This window comes from Galeopterus variegatus, unplaced genomic scaffold (genome assembly GCF_000696425.1).
Source record: "Galeopterus variegatus unplaced genomic scaffold, G_variegatus-3.0.2 Scaffold65, whole genome shotgun sequence".
NCBI classification, from domain to species: Eukaryota; Metazoa; Chordata; class Mammalia; order Dermoptera; family Cynocephalidae; genus Galeopterus; species Galeopterus variegatus.
The window spans coordinates 513,918-533,497 of record NW_007726176.1 but is presented as its reverse complement, the minus strand read 5'-3'; the positions used below and the strand labels follow the sequence as shown (position 1 = coordinate 533,497).

Here is a 19,580-nt window from a genome sequence, read left to right as displayed (position 1 = left end):
ATCATTACTGTCATGAGGAAAAAGAAGCACAGAGAGGTGAGGCCGCTTGCCCAAAGTCACACAGCTTGTAGGTGGTGGAGCTGATATTGCCAGCCTGACTCCAGGGTCCTCAGCTTAACAAAGTGAAGTGGGTGGGTGGGCTGGAATCCCGGCTGAGAACAGTGCCAGTGGCTGCTCCTCACAGTCTTACTTTCAGGAGCAAGAGGGCCAATAATCTGCCAGGGCCCTGGGCAAGAGCTACCAAGCCTGCACATCCCACATGTGTACCCTTGGAGAGGGAGACCTGCCTTCCAGGACCCAAGGAAAAGTCTGGGTCAGGAGAAAACGGCAGAGGAGAGGGAGGCAGAGGTTAATGGAGGCAAGCAAGAGCCTCTGTCACGTGGCTTGAAACAATGGAGCAGCACACCACTTCACACGCTGCTGTGAGAACCATTAAAACCATTAGCGGGACATTAGCTCTGCTCCAAGAACTGGAGAGAGGGGAGGCGGAAGAAGGCGCTGACTGTTTTCCCCTCTGGACAGACACGGAGTTGGGGGTGTAGGACCCAGAAAGGGTTGCAGTCTCTACTTCCATAAAATAAAGTACATGTCGGGAGGAAGCGCAGGTGAGTGTCTCTCCGCTTCCACATCTGATTTCTACACCAGGGTCTTGGCTCAATCACTGCGATCTCAGGGAAGATCAGGATAGTGTGGATACCAAATAAAGTATGTACCCCTGCAGAGAACTTAGCATTTACAAGGTAGGGGTGGTGCCCCCTAACCCCCTGCCAAATTCCTCTTCCAATATTTTCTTATTTTCCTTATATTTAAGGTGGTCCCCTGGTCCCAGGCCAAACAAAGCCCTCGACCTGTACTTGCCTCCCTCTGGCATGCTCTGCTCTGCCAGCCTCTCTGCCAAGGACGTTTTCCCTCTGCAAACCCCATGGGTGATACTTGCCTGTGGCTTCTGCTTGCAGCTGGCATGCCTGCTGCAGATGCTAATGAGCACATCCACTCCCTGTGGGGAGAAGCAGGGTTTGGTGCGTGGGCAGGTGCACAGGTTTGGGGATGAAAGAGATCTTGGTTTCAGTGCCTGAGTGGTTGTGTGACCTTGAGCAAGTGCTGACAACCTTTCTGAGCCTCGGCTATCAAATCTGTAAAATGAGGACAGTTACGCGACCCTGCAGAGTCGTGAGGGCGAGGGGCATGGTGTGTAAAGGGATGGATGCAAAACAGGTACCCAGTCTATAACCCATCTGCCTGAGATGTCGCTCACCTGCTTGCTGCCTTGTCCCTCCTCCGAGCCCTTCCTACAGACCCCGGAGTGCTGACTCAGTCTTTCCTGCTCTCTCTCTTGCCATGAGACCCAGTGGGCAGAGACATGGCCTGTTCACCACTGTCTCCTTGGCACCTGGAACAGTGCCTGGCTCAGAGTGTACAAATGGATGGATGGATGTGTAAATGAGTGAATAAATGAATGACAGGAAAATTATATAACCAGCTTATTTGACAGGTGGAAACATCAACACCCAGAGGGTAGAGAGACAGAATAATATGGGAAACCAGCAGCAGAAAAACAAAGCGGGTTATAAAATGGCATGCACAGGATATTTTATTCAACAGACTGAAAGGGTGGACACCAAAACATTTAGAGATCTGAGTGGCGGGATGAAGGTGATTTTTATCACCATTGTTTTGCTTTTGGGCTACTGAATTTTCTACTGAGGCTGTGTGTTACTTGAGTAATTAAAAAAAAAAAGATGCAAGGAAACCAGGTGAGACAGAAAACAAAACCAGTGGCGCATGCAGAAGAGGGCCCAGCATGCCCCTTGGTGAATCTTGCACACGTCCTTGGCAGGGGAACTGAAAGATCAGCAGCTTGGGGTGGCACCTGTTGGCTGTCCCTGGCCCTGAGAACGTGGCCTGCACTCCTCCCTGGGACCCCATCTTATCAGAGAGTGCTATCAGCCATTCCCTGAGACAGTCCACATTTTGCGAAATCTTTGTACTCTGCCACCTCCAAGAAGATACATTCATCATCTGTACAAGTAAGTGATTTCAGTTTGTATCTTTATAAGAGTTTTCCTGAATAAGGGGAAAAACCTCTTTTATCAGGCTATGCTCCCCTGTTTTCAGCTCAATGTGGCCACCTCTATAACAGCTCCTGGGATCTGTGCCTTATGATGGCGGTCCCGGAGGGTGGAGTATCATCTGCACAGAACCAGACACGTTGAGGACACTCTATAAGTATTTGCTGCATTGAATTAGACCTCAAGAAGAATCTTTTCTCTTTGTGTGAATATTGTTATTGAATTTTTATTTTACTTAACACCCTCTGCAAAGAAGGATTCATTTCCCAGCACATTAATCTGACACAAGTGGACTGCAAGTAACGTGATTCTGCCCAACCCTCAAGAAAATCCCACCGCCTGTACGTTGTCTGATGGAAGAGACATGAAGAGGAATGTTCTACTTGCCTTGCCATTTGTCTCCTGGATATATGATGTCGAAAAAAATGAACTGTTGGGATTTTTTCTCACCCAAAGTTTTTAGATATAAAGCTTTGCTCAGCATTAATAAAATATTATTTATCCTGGTTCCCAGTTACTTTAGAATTGGGATTATTTTCCATGTAGCCAGCATTCATTATCTGCAAACACTGTAGGTGTCCTCTTGGCATTTTGTGGTCAGAGTGATGGAATTAAACCACTTTCAAAGCCCTATCTTGGGACATGGGGTTTGACAGCAGCAGAACCTTTCCCGTGGCTGTGTTTGGATGTGGGGGAGGGGCATTCACCCATCCCAGGGGAGCCGTGCTCTGTCTTCGCTGTCCAAGAAAGAAGCTACTAATTCATGGATGTGTATTTTTAGTTCCAACTCAAGCTGAAGAATCAAAGAGTTCTTGGCCCTTCCTTGCTGCTGTAGATAAACAATCTGGTGAGCAATGTGATTTCTTATTTTGCCATGTGCCAGCCATACAACAGGGATAACAACACTGCCTAAGAAGCTGAGGCCTTGAAAGCTCATTGCTGTGTGTGGAGTGCTGGATACTGACAGATGAGAGGCCCTAGGAGCGAGGTGGGATGCTGTTTCACCTGCCAGGCAGTGTGAGGAGGGTCTGCACTTTGATCTCTTGCAGCACACAGGAGAAGCTGGCTACTTCTAGAGGGCCCCCATATGGGAAACCGAATGAAGACAAGGAAGATTCATCCAACCCCACTGTAAGCAGAAGCCACCCCAATCTCAGCCCCCACCCCAGGTGGACTCCCAGCACACCCTGGGGACAAATGCCTTCCCCCATCCTCCCTTCCTCTGGCAGTAGCAGAACCTGGCTAGGGCAACGTATCCATCTCGTTTCATGAACTTCATTCATTCACAGATATTCACCAAGTGCTCATGTGCCCAACACTGTGCTTTTCCCTCTTCCCTCAGCAACAGAACTCCACATGTTCTCTGCCCTAGTCACACCAGCCTCTCAAGTCTCTTGCAGGCCTGGTCCTCCCTTGAGCCACAGGACCTTTGCACAAGCTATTCCTGCAGCCTGAAACACTCTTTCCTTCGGAACCCTTTCTCAGCTGAAGCATCCCTTTCTGAAGCAAACATTCCCTGACCCTGCCTCAGTCCACCACCACCCTCACCCTAAGTACACCCAGCGCCACGTGTCCATCTGCATTTTACCATCACAGCTGCACTTGATGCCTGATTAATCGCTTCCTCAGTCATTTACCGCTACCTACGAGGAGCAGGGCATTTGCGGGTGATCTTTTCGCCAGTGTCTGTCTTCTCCTAGATCAGAAGAGGATCTAGGAAGGCTGCTGTCTTTGCTCAGCTCAGAGTCTGGCTCACAGAATAGGGCTCCATAAATATTTGTTGAATCCTTGTCAAAGCACCTAACCAATAGTCTAATAATCCCCCTTATTAATGTGAACATACAATAAGAATTTTTAACCAAATCAAATATAACAGGACCCGTTAATGAGGGATCACAACCTGCACCATGCTGACCACTACTGGTTTTAGCAGTGATCCAGATCTAGTGCAGTTTTGTAGGAAAGAGGGGGCTGTATTCCATGTCTGTCTGTCTGGATGGCTGGCTCTGTGCCTCGCTTGTCACGGCAACAAATGAGAACGGCGATAAGAATGTGTAAGAAGCCAGGTGGCTGTGATGGTGTGGATGGTTACAGGAAAAGAAAGGCATAAATTACTCTTCGGCAGTAGTCAGAGGAGATCTGACACTGAACCTGCTCAGTGGTGTTGAGATTTTATAACCATTAACAAAAGCGACACCCTCGTTATTGACATTCCTGCAGGAAAAACAACTTGGCCTTTGTGAGCTGGAAACCCAACCCCAACACAATTTTTTCCACTGAAATTATTTTTGATGAGGTGAAGTTTCTTAGGGATGCAACCATCATGGAACAGGCACTCTCATATGAGAAGTCGTGGCAGACACAGAGATGCACACAGTTCTACCATCCAGAGCAAAGCTCGCTTCATTCCACTTCTGGGGCTGGGCAGGGGTGGGGACAGGAGGGCTCGCCATCCCTCCTCTTCAAGGGAGTGCAGAACTCAGTACTGTGTTCAAGCCAGCCATCAAGGGCCCATATACCCCCTGAACATGTCCTGTCTGCTATATGGCCATGAAACTGGCCACGGAGCCATCACGCCCTCGGCACACACGTTCTGGTTGTCAGGGAGACCAGTGCTGCAGGACAGCAGGCACCAGGGATGGGAGTCACACTCGAGTTCTGAACTGCCTTCCAACGGGGGAGAAAGAACCCATGCCCTTAGTCAGGCCACAGAACTCAGTGGGTGCAGAGGTCACAAGAGAGGAGAACACTCAAAGCCAGAGGTGAGAAAAGACTACCCAGGTTTCAGGCAGCACAGAAGGAGGGGTTGGCGCTCACCTAGTCCTTCTTTGGAAGCCAGTCAGGCCACTCGCTTTGCAAGGGTCAGAAGGTGGACTGTGTGGGAAGGCAGGCAAGAGGGATTTTCTCCTCACAGCCTGTTTCCATGGTGCCTGACAACCCTTGGCAAACCACAGTGTTGGGGAGTCTTGGACAGTCAGGGGGCCCCAGGGCCTTATCTTGCCCGGGCCACCCTCCAAGTCTCATCCTCCTGGCCTGTCTGGGCCCCAAGAGTGACAGAGGCCGCAGACAGGCAGCCAGGGCCCCCCTCTCCTGCCTCCCAGGGAAAGGAGGGAGTGAGAGAACCACCAAGGCGAGCTCCGGCCGACCCCCTCCGTTGCCCGCCCTTGGGGAATGTGTGGCGAGGCCTGAGCTTCCCCTGGGGCTTTGCTGTCTGCCTAACAGACCCTCTAACGAGGAACACATTCTTTCCTTCCCTCTCCTCCCCTCTCGGCATGGACTGCACAGCCAGATAACCAGATAAGGGAGGGCCTCTTTGATTTCCAGAGTGTTTACACAGGCTGTGGCCCCAAGTCTTGGAAAGAATCACCCACAGCCAGGCAAGTCAGGACACCTCCAGGTGGGGTGAGGGGGGACGGATGCCTTACCTGCTCCTGGGAATTCATCACCCGCAGCTTCATCTGCTTCAGGTACGTGGAGGTGAGGGGCATGTTGTAGTCAATAATCCCGGAGACCAGAGGAGACGGAGGCTCGTTTTCTGGCAGAAGGAACAAAAGGAAGCCCACTTTCAGTCTGTGCTGTGGGCCTGTCACCCACATGGAAGATTCAACAGGGATGCCACCTCTAAGGAACAGGCCTGAGGTCACAGGCTGGGGGCCTTCCCACCATATCTGGTCCGTACATGTGGACCATGCGGTGTTGAAAATGTTTTTCAATTCGGTGCCGGAGTTTGAGATTTCACATGTTAAAAAGTATGAATTTTTGGCTTCTTTGAAACTGGAAGTTCTGGCCACACGGGGCCTGCATTGCCAAAGGCAAGCGAGCTGCACCCGCTTCTCTTAGACGGGGGTGTGCCCTCCATCCTGCCATAGTCCCCACCACTGCTATCTCATTGCACACCTTGGCTCAATTATGACACTTGCCAGGCCCTTAAAGGCATTTAAGTTTCCAACCCTGGTCTAAGTCAGCTCTCTTCCTGGGGAACACATGTTGCCATCACTACCACCCAACCCCACCGCACCCCCTAGTACCATGTGGCTCACAGGTCTGGGCCAGGCCTCCAGAACCGCCCTCCCCACCGAGGTTCCTCCTTAATCACATGCGGAAGGCATCATTCCTCCCACTTACTGCTTTGTTGTAATGATCAAAGTAAGGCATGTTCTTTTTGTAGAAAATTTGCAGAGTGCAGAAAGATGTAAAGAAAAACATTTAAAACCATAATTGCACCAAACAGCTTAGCATGTGCTTCTGTTTATTTTTTCCTTGTGATCTTTCTTCTTTACATACATGATATCATAATGAATTCAGAGAATTATAGTCTACTTTTAAAAAAAGGTGGTTTGTTTTTCTTGGTTAACATTTTATAATAGGTATTTTCTCCACCATCAAAAATCTTATTTTGCTTTGCGAATGTTATTTTTATAGCTGTGTAATATTTTACCATAATTTACCTAAGTCATTCCCTTATGATTGGCTATTTAGGTTGGTTCCTATTGGGGCTATTATAAACAACACTGCAGGGAACATCTTTGTGCATAAATATTGATCTCTATTTCTGATCTTTTCCTTTTTAGAAAAGATTCCAAGAAGTGGAATTCATGGGTCAAAAGGTAGGAATATTTGAAAACTCTTGAAGTCTCTGGCCAAGCTGCTGGAGGAATAGTCTCAATTACCTGTTCTCTGGCTTCCTCCTCCTGCCTCCAAGGACTTCAGGCCAGGTTCATTTCACCCCAGGCCTTTGATCAAAAGATCCTCTGGTGCCTAGTTCCATTGATGGGCTCGGATTTGAGCAGTGTGAGAAGAAGCAGGAGTGACTTCCAGACTAGCCAAAGCCTGCCCTCCATCATCACCACCATACCCAAGAGACAGGCTGCAGGGGAGGCAGGTGAGAGGGCCAAGGTGGAGGAAATGCAGAGGAAATCTGGGGGTGATCTGCTACCCCTCCAGAGGAGAGGCCAAACCAAAAAGACCCCTGCAACCTTGAAAACACTGTTCCAAGTGAAAGGAGCCAGACACAAAAGGACAAATACTATACAATTCCACTTATTTAGAACAGGCAAGTTCATAGAGACAGAAAGTAGGATAGAGGTTACCAGGGGCAGGGGGTGGGGGATGGGAATGAGAAGTTAATGCTTAATAGGCACAGAGTTTCTGTTTATGGTGATGAAAAAGTTTTGGAAATAGTGATGGTGGTTGCTCAACAGTGTGAATATCGTTTAATGCCTTAAAATGGTATAATTAAGAATTATTAAAGTGACAAATTTTATGTAATACTTTAACACAATTAAAAAAGAAAAAAAGGGGGCTGGCTGGTTAGCTCACTTGGTCAGAGTGTGGTGCTGATAACACCCAGGTCAAGGGTTCAGATCCTGAACCGGCCAGCCACCAAAAAAAAAAAAAAAAAAAAAAAAAATTCTCTGCAGAGGAGGGGGTGAAGTTACCCAGAGAGGACAAGGGAAGTTTCTGCTTGGCAAGAGCAGGAACAGTCCTGCAGGAAACGGAGATCCAAACAGACTGCTGTTCTCCTGAGGCTAGGTACGCCAGGCAATCGTACAGATTGAATAATGTGTTGAATCAAGTTTTATAAAAATGCAAAACTTTGTTTTGCTTTTTTCTTTTTTTTAAAGATGACCGGTAAGGGGATCTTAACCCTTGACTTGGTGTTGTCAGCACCACACTCTCCCAAGTGAGCTAACCGGCCATCCCTATATAGGGATCTGAACCCGTGGCCTTGGTGTTATCAGCACAACACTCTCCCAAGTGAGCCATGGGCCGGCCCTTTGTTTTGCTTTTTAAAGCTATGATGTCACACACAGAATGTTTCACTTTTTGTTTTTTGAGGAAGAGGTAAATGTCACTGATAGAATATCTCAGAAACCAGCTTGAAATGGACACCCCCCCCCCATTTTTTTAAAGAGAATTCCTTGTGGTTGGGTGGCAGACATTCCCGGACGCCAACATCTCAGCCTCTGGTGTATGTGGAAACTCAATGTGCTTTTGTATCCTCTTCTCCTTGACATCGTCAGCCTACACTCAACTTCCTTAACCCGGGGGCTTTGAGGACGTGGCCCCCCAAAATCGACTGGGTTAGAGGTAATATGTCAGGCAGACATTCCAGTGACAACACTGAGATGGTTCCTGTTTTCAGTTCCTAGGTCTTCAGACTGAGGGCTCTGCTGTTTCCATTTCACTTCCTCAAAGACGAGGTTGTCTGGTGAGAAGCTATTAGACATCATGGTACATGTGAAGGGTCACCCTCGCTTTGACAGCCCCTGGTCAGAGCTTTACCGGGTGTCACAGTGACTCTGAGCTTGGTAGTCTATGGAGGCAGGCAGCTGTGTTCTTTTACTGATGGTCACCCACATCCTGCCTGAAGTGCCATGACTAAAGTATCTTTAATAAAGCCAGTCACAGTTTGACTTAGGGAAAAAAAAACAAGGGCTAGCTCGGGATGCTTGGGAGATGGGAAAAGGGGTCTTCCTTGGTCTGTTTCCCCCCCAGAATCTCCCAGATCAGAAACTGCTTCCAGTGCCCAGAGGTGAGCCAGGAGAGGTCAGGAAGAGGAAGGCAGGATGCCCTTGTCTTGGGGAAGCTGGGATGTCCTGAGCAAACACACAATCCCATTAGAGAACATCTTGTATTGGTGAGCAGTGACATGCTCAGTTCTGCAATCCCAGAAGTGAGTTCTGCTGGAGAAGCTGGAACTTGGTGGGCAGGGGACATTCCAGGTGAGGCACTGAGCTGTGGTGCTGGTGGTGGGAGGTCAGAGCTCGACCACACCACAGCTGAGAGAAAGGCAGCTAGGATTTTTGGCAGTGGGGAGCTCCGCGTGCTCTGAAGAAGTGGTGCCCACTGACAGGACCAGCTTAATGGGAAAGAGAGAAGGAGCAGGGGCCATTGGTGCTCTGCGGAGTCACATGCTCACAGGAGAGACAAGTGCCGGGCTGGGGGATGAGCTAAGGTGGAAACGTGAACACGGAAAAGTGGATCCCTTGGGCTCTGCCGAGACAGGCTGGGCCCCCAGTGTGGACAACACATGTGGTGGCCACACTCGAGCCAATACAAATAACCTAATACCACTGCACGTTTGGACGTTGTTACCATAGAGAGGGGTGGATTAGAAGCCAGCAAGGGCCATGGAGCCTAAATAACCCAGCAAGCTGCTGGTCAGCGAGGCAGAGAAAGTGCCAGAGAAATATTTCAACGCCTCTTTGCTAAGGAAAACTGAAACCAGCTCAAGCACTAGACCTAGTTTTACATGGCCTTGAAAATAATCCATGATGTAGAGGCTTCACCCAAGCCAAGCCAAAAGCTGACCTCCACAGCTGGTCACCCATGGCACTTATAAATCAGCACGAATTTCAAGTGAGGTGGTGGTCCTCAATTTCTCCAGGTGGCACGTGAGGTGGCAATTCTCACAAGCCGTCACCTACAGAGTGGAGGAACTCCTGCTCCAGAGCAACAGTAGCTTCTGGGTGCCAGTGGCAAGGGGTAGAGGATCGCCCAGGCCGTGCAACACGATGAGGGCCCGGCACAGAGAAGCCATGAGATCAGCCTGGGGTTCAGATGTGGAAACAGAAATCCCAGGTCCAGGGCCAGCTCAAAAGGTGATTAAAAAAAATCTTCCTGGGAAGTGAATCAATGGATCTGCAAGTCTTCGAGGAGCACTGATGTGCGTGCATTCAGGGTGGGGAAGGTGGGGAAACCATGCATGGCTCAAGAAACGTGAGTGAGGAACGAGCAGCATCCATTAGAGCACAGAGGAGGAAGAGCTAAAAGGGCCCTGGGGTGGCTCAAGAAAGCTTCGTGAAGAGGGTCTGAACAGGACTCATGTTCAATCTCCTAGCTAACAGCTACTGAGCTAAGTGCTCCATATGGACCCTCTTGCTCAATGCTCCCAAGAACCCATGAGGTGGGCGCAGTATTAACACCCCCATTGTACAGTTGAGGCAGCAGCGCAGAGAGAGGCAATGCAGCTTTCCCATAGTCACGCAGCAAGTATGAGCGCCGGGAGAGGACAGGCCCTGCAGGGGCAAAGGAACAGGCTGGAATGGGGTCATGTTAGGGAAGGACAGGAAGGAGGGATCTGGAAGGGCCAGGCATGGAAGGCCTTGGAAACCACGCAGAGGAGTCTGGGCCTGGTAGCAAAGGAAGCCAGCCCGAGTGGACAACTTGCTCGCTAAGGAGGGCTAACCATTGTTGCCCATTACCAACTCCTAGTTTGCAGTCATGCAACAATATCTTGTCACATCAAAGAAAACAGAAGCATGTCCCCAGAGGTCCCTTTCCCCACGAGCAGGGACTGCTCTGAAGGCACACCCGGTTCCCATTCTCTCCAGCCTGGACTCGTTCAGGGGCTGGGGGAAGAGGAGCATGGAGTCGGAATGCCCTGGAATTTCCCATCCTTGGACTTCCTGATCCTCTGTAGCCTCCTTTGTTTATGCTCCTGGTGCTGGGGGAGGGCACGGGGCTGTCCAGTCCCCCACACTCTGCTGGGGACAAACCGCTGAGCAAGGGAGGCCACTCTGTTTCCTTTCTTTCTTTATAACATGAGGCCAGAAAGCAAGGCATTCTCCCAGCAGCCCTCAAGAGGTCTCCATCCTGTTCCCTGTCCCCCTTCCCTCCCCCACCTTCCTGGGACAGGAACACTGGGCCTGCCTCTGGGGCCAGGGGCAGGCTCCGATTTCCCAGGGAGGAGGGAGGGCTGGTGTAGCAGGGGTGCCTGTGAAAGAGCAGTTACCGCATCCAGAAAGGCTCACCGTGTCCAGAAAGGCCAGCATGGCGGGCAGAGATAGGATCTCCAGGCTCCAGGCTCCCGGCTGGGGCAGGAGAGGGGAGAACCTGCCAGCTGGCAGGGATGGCCCAGGAGCCTAATGCCTCTGGCCATTTAGCAGACAGGGGAGCCTTTCAGACTCTGAAGCTCTACACTGGCAGCTTCCAGAAACCAAACCCTGTGTCCAGGATGCAGACACAGCATGCTTGCCTGGATGAGGTGGGGGTGCATTACTGACCCCACCTTGGTGGAGGCTGATGGTGCATCTCTCTGCGGGGCCACGTGGACATTGGCAGTCTTTTGTCTGGGAACTATGGTGCAGCGACATGGACAGGAGACAGGCTGATGTTCCCCAGGCCTCCACTGTGGACCAGGTGCCCTGCATAGTGAGCTCATTTAATTCAACTCCACCCTCACAACCCCCAGAGAAAGGCATTACTCCCATTTTGCTGATGAAAAAATTTCTGCCTTCAATTCTACCTCCTGTGAGAACTTGGATGAGTGATTTCACCTCAACACCTCTCCGTGCCTCAGTTTCCTCTGCTATAAACCAGGGTTAATACCTCATAGGACTGTAGTAGCTGTTATGAGCAGGAGGTGCTCAGAGAGGCTCCCTGACCTGCCCAGGGACACACAGCAGGGAACAGGGCTGCACACCCAGCCAACCTGACCCCAAGCCCACACTCATTCATGGGCTACACTGTCTCCTGCCCCTCTGTTCTCTTCTCCCTGTGATAGGACGCTCTGCTACGTGGGACACAAAAGTGGCATTGCACCTGTGGATGGACATGGTGCCTGTTTTCTGTCCTGCCTGTAAGCCCCAGGAAAGAGGCTCCCACACAGAGCCAACCAAGCTGGTTTATATTCTAGGCGGCTCCTGGCCTGTGTGCTCCCTGCTTCCTCCCCCTCCTCCTCCTCCTGGGGGAGGGGGCGTGGGGCAGGGTGGCGGCAGGCAGCGAGGAGAGGAAGGAGGCTGCTGCTGTCCTCTACATTGCCCTCCCAGCCACACAGAAAGCCACAGATGAAGAGGAGTGGAGCCCACAGCCCTGGAGACCTTGCAGCCTTGGATGAGAAGGGTGGGGGCGGTGAGGAGCATCCTTCTCGATGCATACCATCGATTCATAGCTGGGGAGCAGAGTAGAGGGGGCCTGCAGACACCCCAGAGCAGCCCACAAACGCAGCCCCTCTTGGCCTTGCCTCTGTTCTTGCAGGAGAGCGGTTCTGTGTCTGACTCCTTGAGTTACTATGGAAACAGGACAGGAACGTGAGGGGACAGGAAGATGGGTGGGCAGGAACCAGGCAGCTGCCACCAGGGCACATGCCCCTGGGGTCTGGACCCTAGCAGGATGGGGAGTGCAGTAGGGAAAGCCCTCCTGGCCCATCTGCAGGTACTAAAGTCTTGGCCCAGGGGTTGCAGCCGCTCAGTCAGGGCCAGGCCACATGGGGCAGCGTCACTCAGGCATTCAAGAACTGCAACGGCCACAGCTCACTCCTCCTGCACGTAGCCCTGTGCCCAGGACAGGAACTAACTCCCACATCTCATCACCCCTCTGAGGGAAGTACCATTACTAACCCCACTTCACCCCTTACCATTACTGAGGAAACTGAGGCTCAGAGAGACGAAATCACTTGCCTAGGACACACAGCAGTGTAGTGGCAGAGCTGCGATTCAAACCCACACAGCGTGGCCCTGGAGCCCTGCCCTTACTACCGAAACCAACACTTTATGAGGGATTAACTAGATCTGTTCCTGTCCCTCTTGCTTTAGAAGCTGACTGATGTGCCCCAATGAAGCAGCCATGGTGTAATCGCTCCCACAGACCAGGAAAGCCTCTAGCTTTGGTGATTCTTCTGGTGTCAGAAGTCGTGCACATGCGTCAGGGATAACTAAAATGAAAGGATGCTTATGCATCCAGTTTCTTTGTTGTCATCTGCTCGGGCTTTGTGGTTGATTTTTCCTTCTCAGATTTGGTGGATGCTACTTAAGCACCATCCGGATAAACAGCTTGCCCTTCATTCCTAGCCTATTCCCATTTGCAGGCAAAGCATCCATTAACTTTAGCAACTTTTGCAGTCCCAATGCTCTGGAGCTGGCACGCTGCACTGGGGAGGGCAAGAAACGCTGATAAATCACCCACCTGGGCACCATTTCTCAGGGCAGAGTTATAATCATCCCAGTCAAATGTGTTGGCCTATGTCACTGTGCCCAAGCCACCCGCAAGCAGATGGGCCCCCAGATTTACCAGAGGCCTCTGAGGATGTTCAGGTCAAGGGTGTGTGTATGGGGGGGCGGGGCTGAAGGGGGTCCCTGCTGGTCTCAGTGGGCAGGACAGAGCTGGGAAGCATGGATATTGGCCCAATGGTCACAAGTGCTCTGGGCATTTTAAATTCTAATCAATCCCCATGGATTTACTGATCAGAGACCACACGGGTGAGCACAGGGAGGGGACAGACACAAGGAAGGACCTCTTGGCAGGTGTTGTGGGCTACAGGGTAGGAGGATACACACATGGAGGGGTGAGCTCCTGTCATCATAGAGCATATGGGCCAGACCTACATGGCTCATGTGTGGAGAAACAGTCTTCTGCAAGGCCTGGGTGGCCAGAATTACAGAGCTTTGACAATGGGATGGGAGGGCCCTTTCCAATTGGAACCTAGATGGGAGAAGAGAAAATGGCCTTGAAAAGCAGGAGAAAGGTATTGTTGGTTTTTAAGTAAAACTTGAGGTTTAGAAAAAGTTAAAACAAAATGAGGCTCTCAGGGCAGCACACCGACACACGTTTGCCTCTGGGGATGGTAACAACTGCCGAACCCACACTTTTCTGTCTGTGCCAGTGAAAGGCAGGCCCGTCCAGTGGGGGAGTCTGTTCCCTGCTGAGTCCCCCAACACACCCACCCACCTCCCCTACCTTTGGGTTCCAGGCCATTAGAATTAAAGTGCATCCTCTTCTGACACTCCGTGCAGCTCATCAGGAACCGGGTCACAGCCTCTCTCGGGAGGAAGGCGTAGGTCTCTGCGATCTGGAGGAGAGACGAGGTTTGCTCATTATGTAGATCCGTGGGGAGGCAACTTGGCCACTGGGTCACCAAAGCCTGTGCTTCAGCAGCAGGCGCTTTGGCCCTTGCTGGGGATGGCAGGGATTCTGGGAGACGGGGCAGATGTCCTCGAGTCTTAACTGCAGAAATGAGTCAGTACTTTCACAGAAACCCATTTGTTAAAAAATTTGAATAAATGAGGTTAAAAGTTGAAAAAGTAAAGCATTTAAACATTATCTAGTCTTTAACTTATGTTCTAATAAGTAATATTCCTCTCAGAACATTTTATTGCTGCTGCTAAAAAATGAGCTCATAAGCATTCTCTAGGGTAGAACAAACAACTTCCCCTCTTAGAGATGGATAAACTGAGACCCGCTTACAAATTCACTGGCTCTGGGCTGAGAAACAGAACCGAGGGGTCTACAAGCTATTTCCTGTGATAACTCACAGATCAAGAACCTTGTTAGGGAGAACTGTGAAAAGCTGGTGCCAGGGAATCAGATTTTTCACACCGGACAGGCTCTCAATGTTCCAGGTGATTGAGGCCCAAAGAGGAGAACTAACTCACCCGAGGTCATACAGCTCCTTCAAGGCAGTGTCAGACTAAAACCTGTGCTCCAGGTAACACTGCCCCATAGCAAGCTGCTCCCCTAGCTAGGAAGAGGAGGGAGGTTGGGGGAGGGAAGGGAGAAACAAAAGGGAGAGAGCATGAGGGAAATGCTGGGTGGGGGAGTGGGGAGGAGGTGGCCCAGAAGTCCAGTCCTCTCCTCTTGCTCTGGATTTTGGGAAACCTGCTGGCCCTGATTTGTCTGCTTGTGGGGGCCAAAGAGTCCCCCTAGTCCCAGGTTCCCTGGGCTGAGGATATCCAGTTGCTGGTTTTTACACACACCTCCCAGATCCTGGGTCCTCCCGCTTCTCTCCACTAAGGGGCAGCATCGCCCCAGCGTTCTGCCATCCTCACTGCAGCCCAGCTGGGAAGGTTGGCCGGGGGCGGAGGGGGCTGCTCTGGGCTGCACTAGGCCCTGCCTCCTCTCGGGACAGCGCCTGGTCTGCTCCCTTGGGGATTCACGAGCTGCACCATCTCTATAAAGGCCAGGAGGGGGGTTGGGGGGAGGTAGGGCAGGGTTGAGGGGATGTAGAAGGCCCTGGGTGCCCCAGGCTGCGGCCAGGTCCTCAGAGGACCAGCTCAGGCACTTCCAGCTTAGCCCGCCTGCAGAATTCCAGGGGCCACTCCTGCTGGCTGCAAACGCAGAGTTAATTTTGGTGACACTATTGTTATTTCTCAGCTGATTTGATACTCTGTGGAGCAGGCAGCCTCCTTGATGAGTTATCTCCCTTCCAAATTCCCCATCTGATTGCCTTCCTCTGGAGGTCAAGGACAAGGGCAAACCCCAGTGTCTCTGACTGGAGTAGGTAGATGGGAGAGTAACAGTCAGAGGTTCTGTGAATCCTTCTCGGGTGTAAGGGCCAAGGGACGGGGGCTTTTCTGCCATGCACACGGACGTCTCCATCCCCAGCTCAGAGCTGCCTGGAAATCTTGGGGACAGCATGTTCCTCCCAGACCGCTATGCTGGAAGGGATGGGCCCTGCTGATGGGCTGATGGCTGCAGAAGCAAACCGGCAAGAGGGAAGGGTGTGTGTTGGGCAGAGAGAGGGCTGTGGCTGACTTGGGCTAATGGATCACCCCCTCAGCTCCCCTGAGACATGGCACCCTAGGTCAGGCCTCAAAGGAGCTGAGTGGAGGACCTGGGGGGAGGAGGGTTGCACAGTCAGCTGGACGAAGGAGGGAAAGGTTCATATAACAGGGGCAGCCGTACTTAACTACACAGAGCTTGCTTGCTCACCTGCTGCTGGGCAGGGAAATATTTTTTAAAGTGTTCAGGGAGGGCCTCCTGGCCTGGCTGATGGGCAGGGCCCTTCTTGCTACCCGGCCCTTGAGGGCACAGGATAGTTCTCCAGGGGTGAGAGTGGTGGTCACAGCTCTCCTGGCCTTGGGAGGGACTTCAGTGGTGTGCAAGGGCTGGCTGAAGCGCCATGGGGAGGGGCAGCGCTGGGCACACACCTTGTGGCCCTGGGTCCCACAGAGGGGCGGGAGGCCAGGACTGAAGACCAGTAGGTGAGAAGTCCTAAGAGCTGTCCGAGGGCTGGGGAGGGAAGCTCTTCCTTGAGCAACTGGAAAGTCTGCACCTTTGCTTAGAGCTCCGTGGGGAGTCAGTAAAGTGCAGAGTGCAGCCCAGCTCTATGCTGCTGTAGGGATCCATATAGAGGAGGACGCACACCCCACCTTCAACCTTCTGTGGACATCTTTTGGTTCACCCTCCTGGCTTTGCCCAAGGCCAGAAATGGGACCTCCATTCCTGTTTGAGTGCATGGATGTGAAGGCCACAGGACCACAAGATGAGTTGAAACCAGAAGGTCAATCCTAGAAGACACTCTAGTCAATAGGATGGTGGTTTTCAGATGGTTTTAGAGCTACAGACCCTGTGCTAGAAATAGATTCTTATGCTGAAGCCCAAAACATGAAACAGATAAAGATAGAGCTGCTGTGTTTAAGGAGGGGAAGCTCCAGGACCCCATCCTTGCCCAGCTGCCTCCAGCTCCCTGGGCTGCCTCATGCCTTGCTCTCTTGTATGCGAGTTTGCCTTTTACATTTTTCCTAGTGGTAAAAACTGAGATTTCACTGGCAGGGAGAGCAGGGGCTATTTGCAGAGACGCTGACTTGCAAGGCCCCGTTTTCGCTCCCAACTCAGAGGCTGACAAAGACAGATGAGGCCAATTGGGGGGATTTGCACCACTTTACAAGATCCTCCTTCTGCCCTATGGGGGGATTAGCACGTGGTGGGTCTGGAGCAGCTGCTGACCACATCTGGCCCCAACTCCAAAGTGGCCTGGGCAGCTAGATCTCAGCTAGATCTCAGCTAGATCCAGAACCAGATCTGCTCTACCAGGACCCTAGGAAAGAGAAAGGAAGCAAAAGGACTCATTCCAACCCAGATGGATGCAGAAATCAGAAAAGCAGGAAAGACGGTTGAAAAAAGGACCAGTCCTCTATGTGTGTTCAGGGAACTTTATAGAACCACCTGGAACCTTCCCTAGACACTGGCACTGGCAAGACCCCAGCACTGGCAAGACCCCCGGGCTTCCTGCTTAAAATGGGAATCCTGCATTATCCATAGTAAATGGCCATCTGCTTCTGGCTCAAATACTTCCAGTTTCAGAAAGTTCATTACCTGCCGTCTTTGATCCATTGCTAGACAGTGGTAGATGCTACAAAGTTCTTTTTCCCACTGAAGAATCTGCCTCCTTTAGTGCCCTGAGCAAGCCTGTCTATCTGCCTATCAGTCCCATGACTCCCACAGGCACCCCCAGCATGTAAGAATCTGGAAAGCCCCCTGTGCCCTAGAGACTGTGAGGCAGTCCCAGGGCTCAGCTTTGGCAAAACACCCAGAGACAGGTACAAAATCTCCTCAGTCAAGGGCTTGACATACATTCTGCGGTGCCAGGCCATGCCTCTGCAGCCACCAGCACGAGGTTTGTTGGGGGACTCTTTCCACAGGCATGGATGCGGTGGGGGCCTCGTATCTTCAGAATGAGGCTGAAGAGCTAAGTTTGGGTCAAGGAAAATGGGAGCAGATGAAAAGAGGGGGACAAAAGCACCCAGGCACCACCTCCTGCCCCCCAAAAAGAAAAGGGTGGCATGAGAAGAGTGACAGATGGGGAGGAGGCGGAGGAAAGGAGAGGAGGCACATGGGGTAGGGAGGGGCACACGCCAGCCCCCTCAGCCTCACACCCGCAGCAGGAGGGCCCTGGCCTGCCCAGCGCAGCCTTGGCCCTGCTGCTGAAATTCCAGCTCTGTGCGTAGCTCAGCTGGCTCCACGCCAGTCATGTGCCAGCTCCAGGCTGGGCCGCGGGAAGTGGGGCACACGGCAGGCATATGGACAAGAAGCAGGAAGCGCAGGGCAAAGGGCTGGATGTCCGCTTGGCCCAGAGATGTGAACGCTGGCAGGACTAGCCCAGCCCTGCCCTCTCTATAGCCTGGCAGCCACAGACCCCAACCTTCATAAATACCCAAGGAGTGCCTGTGGGTGAGGTTTGGTGCTGGGCACTGAGGGGACCAGGGAAATCATATGGTCTGGCTGGCCCAAGCCCATCTGCCTGGACAACAGCAGGTCATTAGGCTTACTAGCTGACCACAGGAAGTTGTAGAGAGGCAGGGGGTGCGGTGGTCAGGGCACAGGGCTTGGGGCCAGCTGCTGGCTCTCCAGGGCAGCTGGAGACTTCAGGCAGGTTATGTGTCTCTCTGAGCCTCACTTTCCTCATCTGGAAATGGAGGTAACAATAGCACCTGCTTCATACATCCAACCTTCACACATGTGAACACTCAGAGAGTTGGTGCACTGGAAGAGTTGGGTGCAGAGCCTGGCACATGCTGAGTGCCCAGCACAGTGGTAAATTTCATGCTGAGAAAACATGCTGGGTCTCACCGATACCAAGGGGCCCATGCTGGCCCCAGCCTGGGCGCCTCTCCCTTCCTCTATGACCCTCTGGTGGAAATACCCTCAGAGCTCCCTTCCCACTTCATGAAGTACACATGTTAAGAAGCAGGAGGTGATGGTGACAGTGTGACTACCTCCTGCTTCCCTCAGCCTGACTCTTGCAGCCTTCAGCACATGGGTCCATCCTTAAGATCCACTTAGGGCAAAGGCCATCTTCCAAGGACAAGGAAGATTGTTGGAGTCTTAAAAAATCAGGCCATATGGGAGAACTGTAGACTTATTCAGGCCACCTCCGCCATCGCCTAAGTCTATTTATACAGAGGACTTGGGGGAGTTTCACATCTGCCTTGGGTGGGGAAGCCCAGTCACAGAAAGGCACATCTCTAGGAAGCTGGAGAGAACATCAACACGGAAGGGGCATGAGGACACCACTGGCTGCCAGTCAGGTGTGTGTGACCTTGAATGGGTTGCTCAGCTCTCTGGGTCTCAGTTTTCTTAACTGTGAGATTGGGCCACAGTGCCTCAGTCACAGGCCTGCTGTGAAGCGTGGAGGAGCATAAAGTGCTTGGCTGCACTGGCTTAGCAGTGGGCACGGGACACCTGGTTCAGACCTGTGCATGAGCCATGGCAACAGAGTCAGACATAGGGGCTGGCAGGGGGATGGGTCTGACACAGGCAGGCCCCTCCTGCAGGGCAGAGTGGGGGCCTCTGCTCCGGACACCATCCCCTCTGCCTCCCCTTCCCCCATCTGCGACATTTTCCCACTCCTGGATTTGTCATCTCTGCTCCCTTCTGCCTACCCAAAGCTTAGAATGCCCGCTGACCTGCCACCTTCTCCATGAAGCCCCCCGGCTCAGTGGTACCTTTGCAGACCACCCCAGTGTCTGGGCTCTTGCTCTCTCAAAGCTGGTCTTGGAGACTCTTCTGCTTCTCGAGTGTCTTGGTTCTGCTCTCTGCCTCCCCACCCCAAATCCAATCGTGATCTCCTTGAGGGTGGGGAGCAGGTCCTTAGACTTCCCCAGGGAACTCCCAGGACTGACTTCACAGAGTTGTGGGGGAATTGGATGAGCTCACACACAGGAAGCATTTAGGACAGGCTTGGCACACAGTAAATGCCAGGCCACGGGAGCATGTGCTCTTACGATTATCATTATCTGTCCCCCCCCCCCCCCCCCATGGCCCCAAAACAGGCTGCAAGGGCTGGGGGGG

At 52.1% G+C, this 19,580-nt stretch overlaps 1 protein-coding gene across 2 annotated transcripts in view; it reads right to left on the bottom strand.

Moving 5' to 3' along the window:
* NOL4L (nucleolar protein 4-like) overlaps positions 1-19,580 on the bottom strand; it is a 75,103-nt gene that overhangs the window by 54,069 nt on the left and 1,454 nt on the right. For both annotated transcript variants that reach the window (XR_550799.1, XM_008577065.1), the window contains exons 2-3: positions 13,749-13,860; positions 5,495-5,604 (exon numbers count right to left, since the gene is read on the bottom strand). Coding sequence is in view for 1 of the 2 variants with exons in the window: in XM_008577065.1 (XP_008575287.1) it covers positions 5,495-5,604; positions 13,749-13,860 (222 nt within the window). In the remaining variant the exon portion in view is untranslated. The remainder of the gene's footprint in view (positions 1-5,494; positions 5,605-13,748; positions 13,861-19,580) is intronic.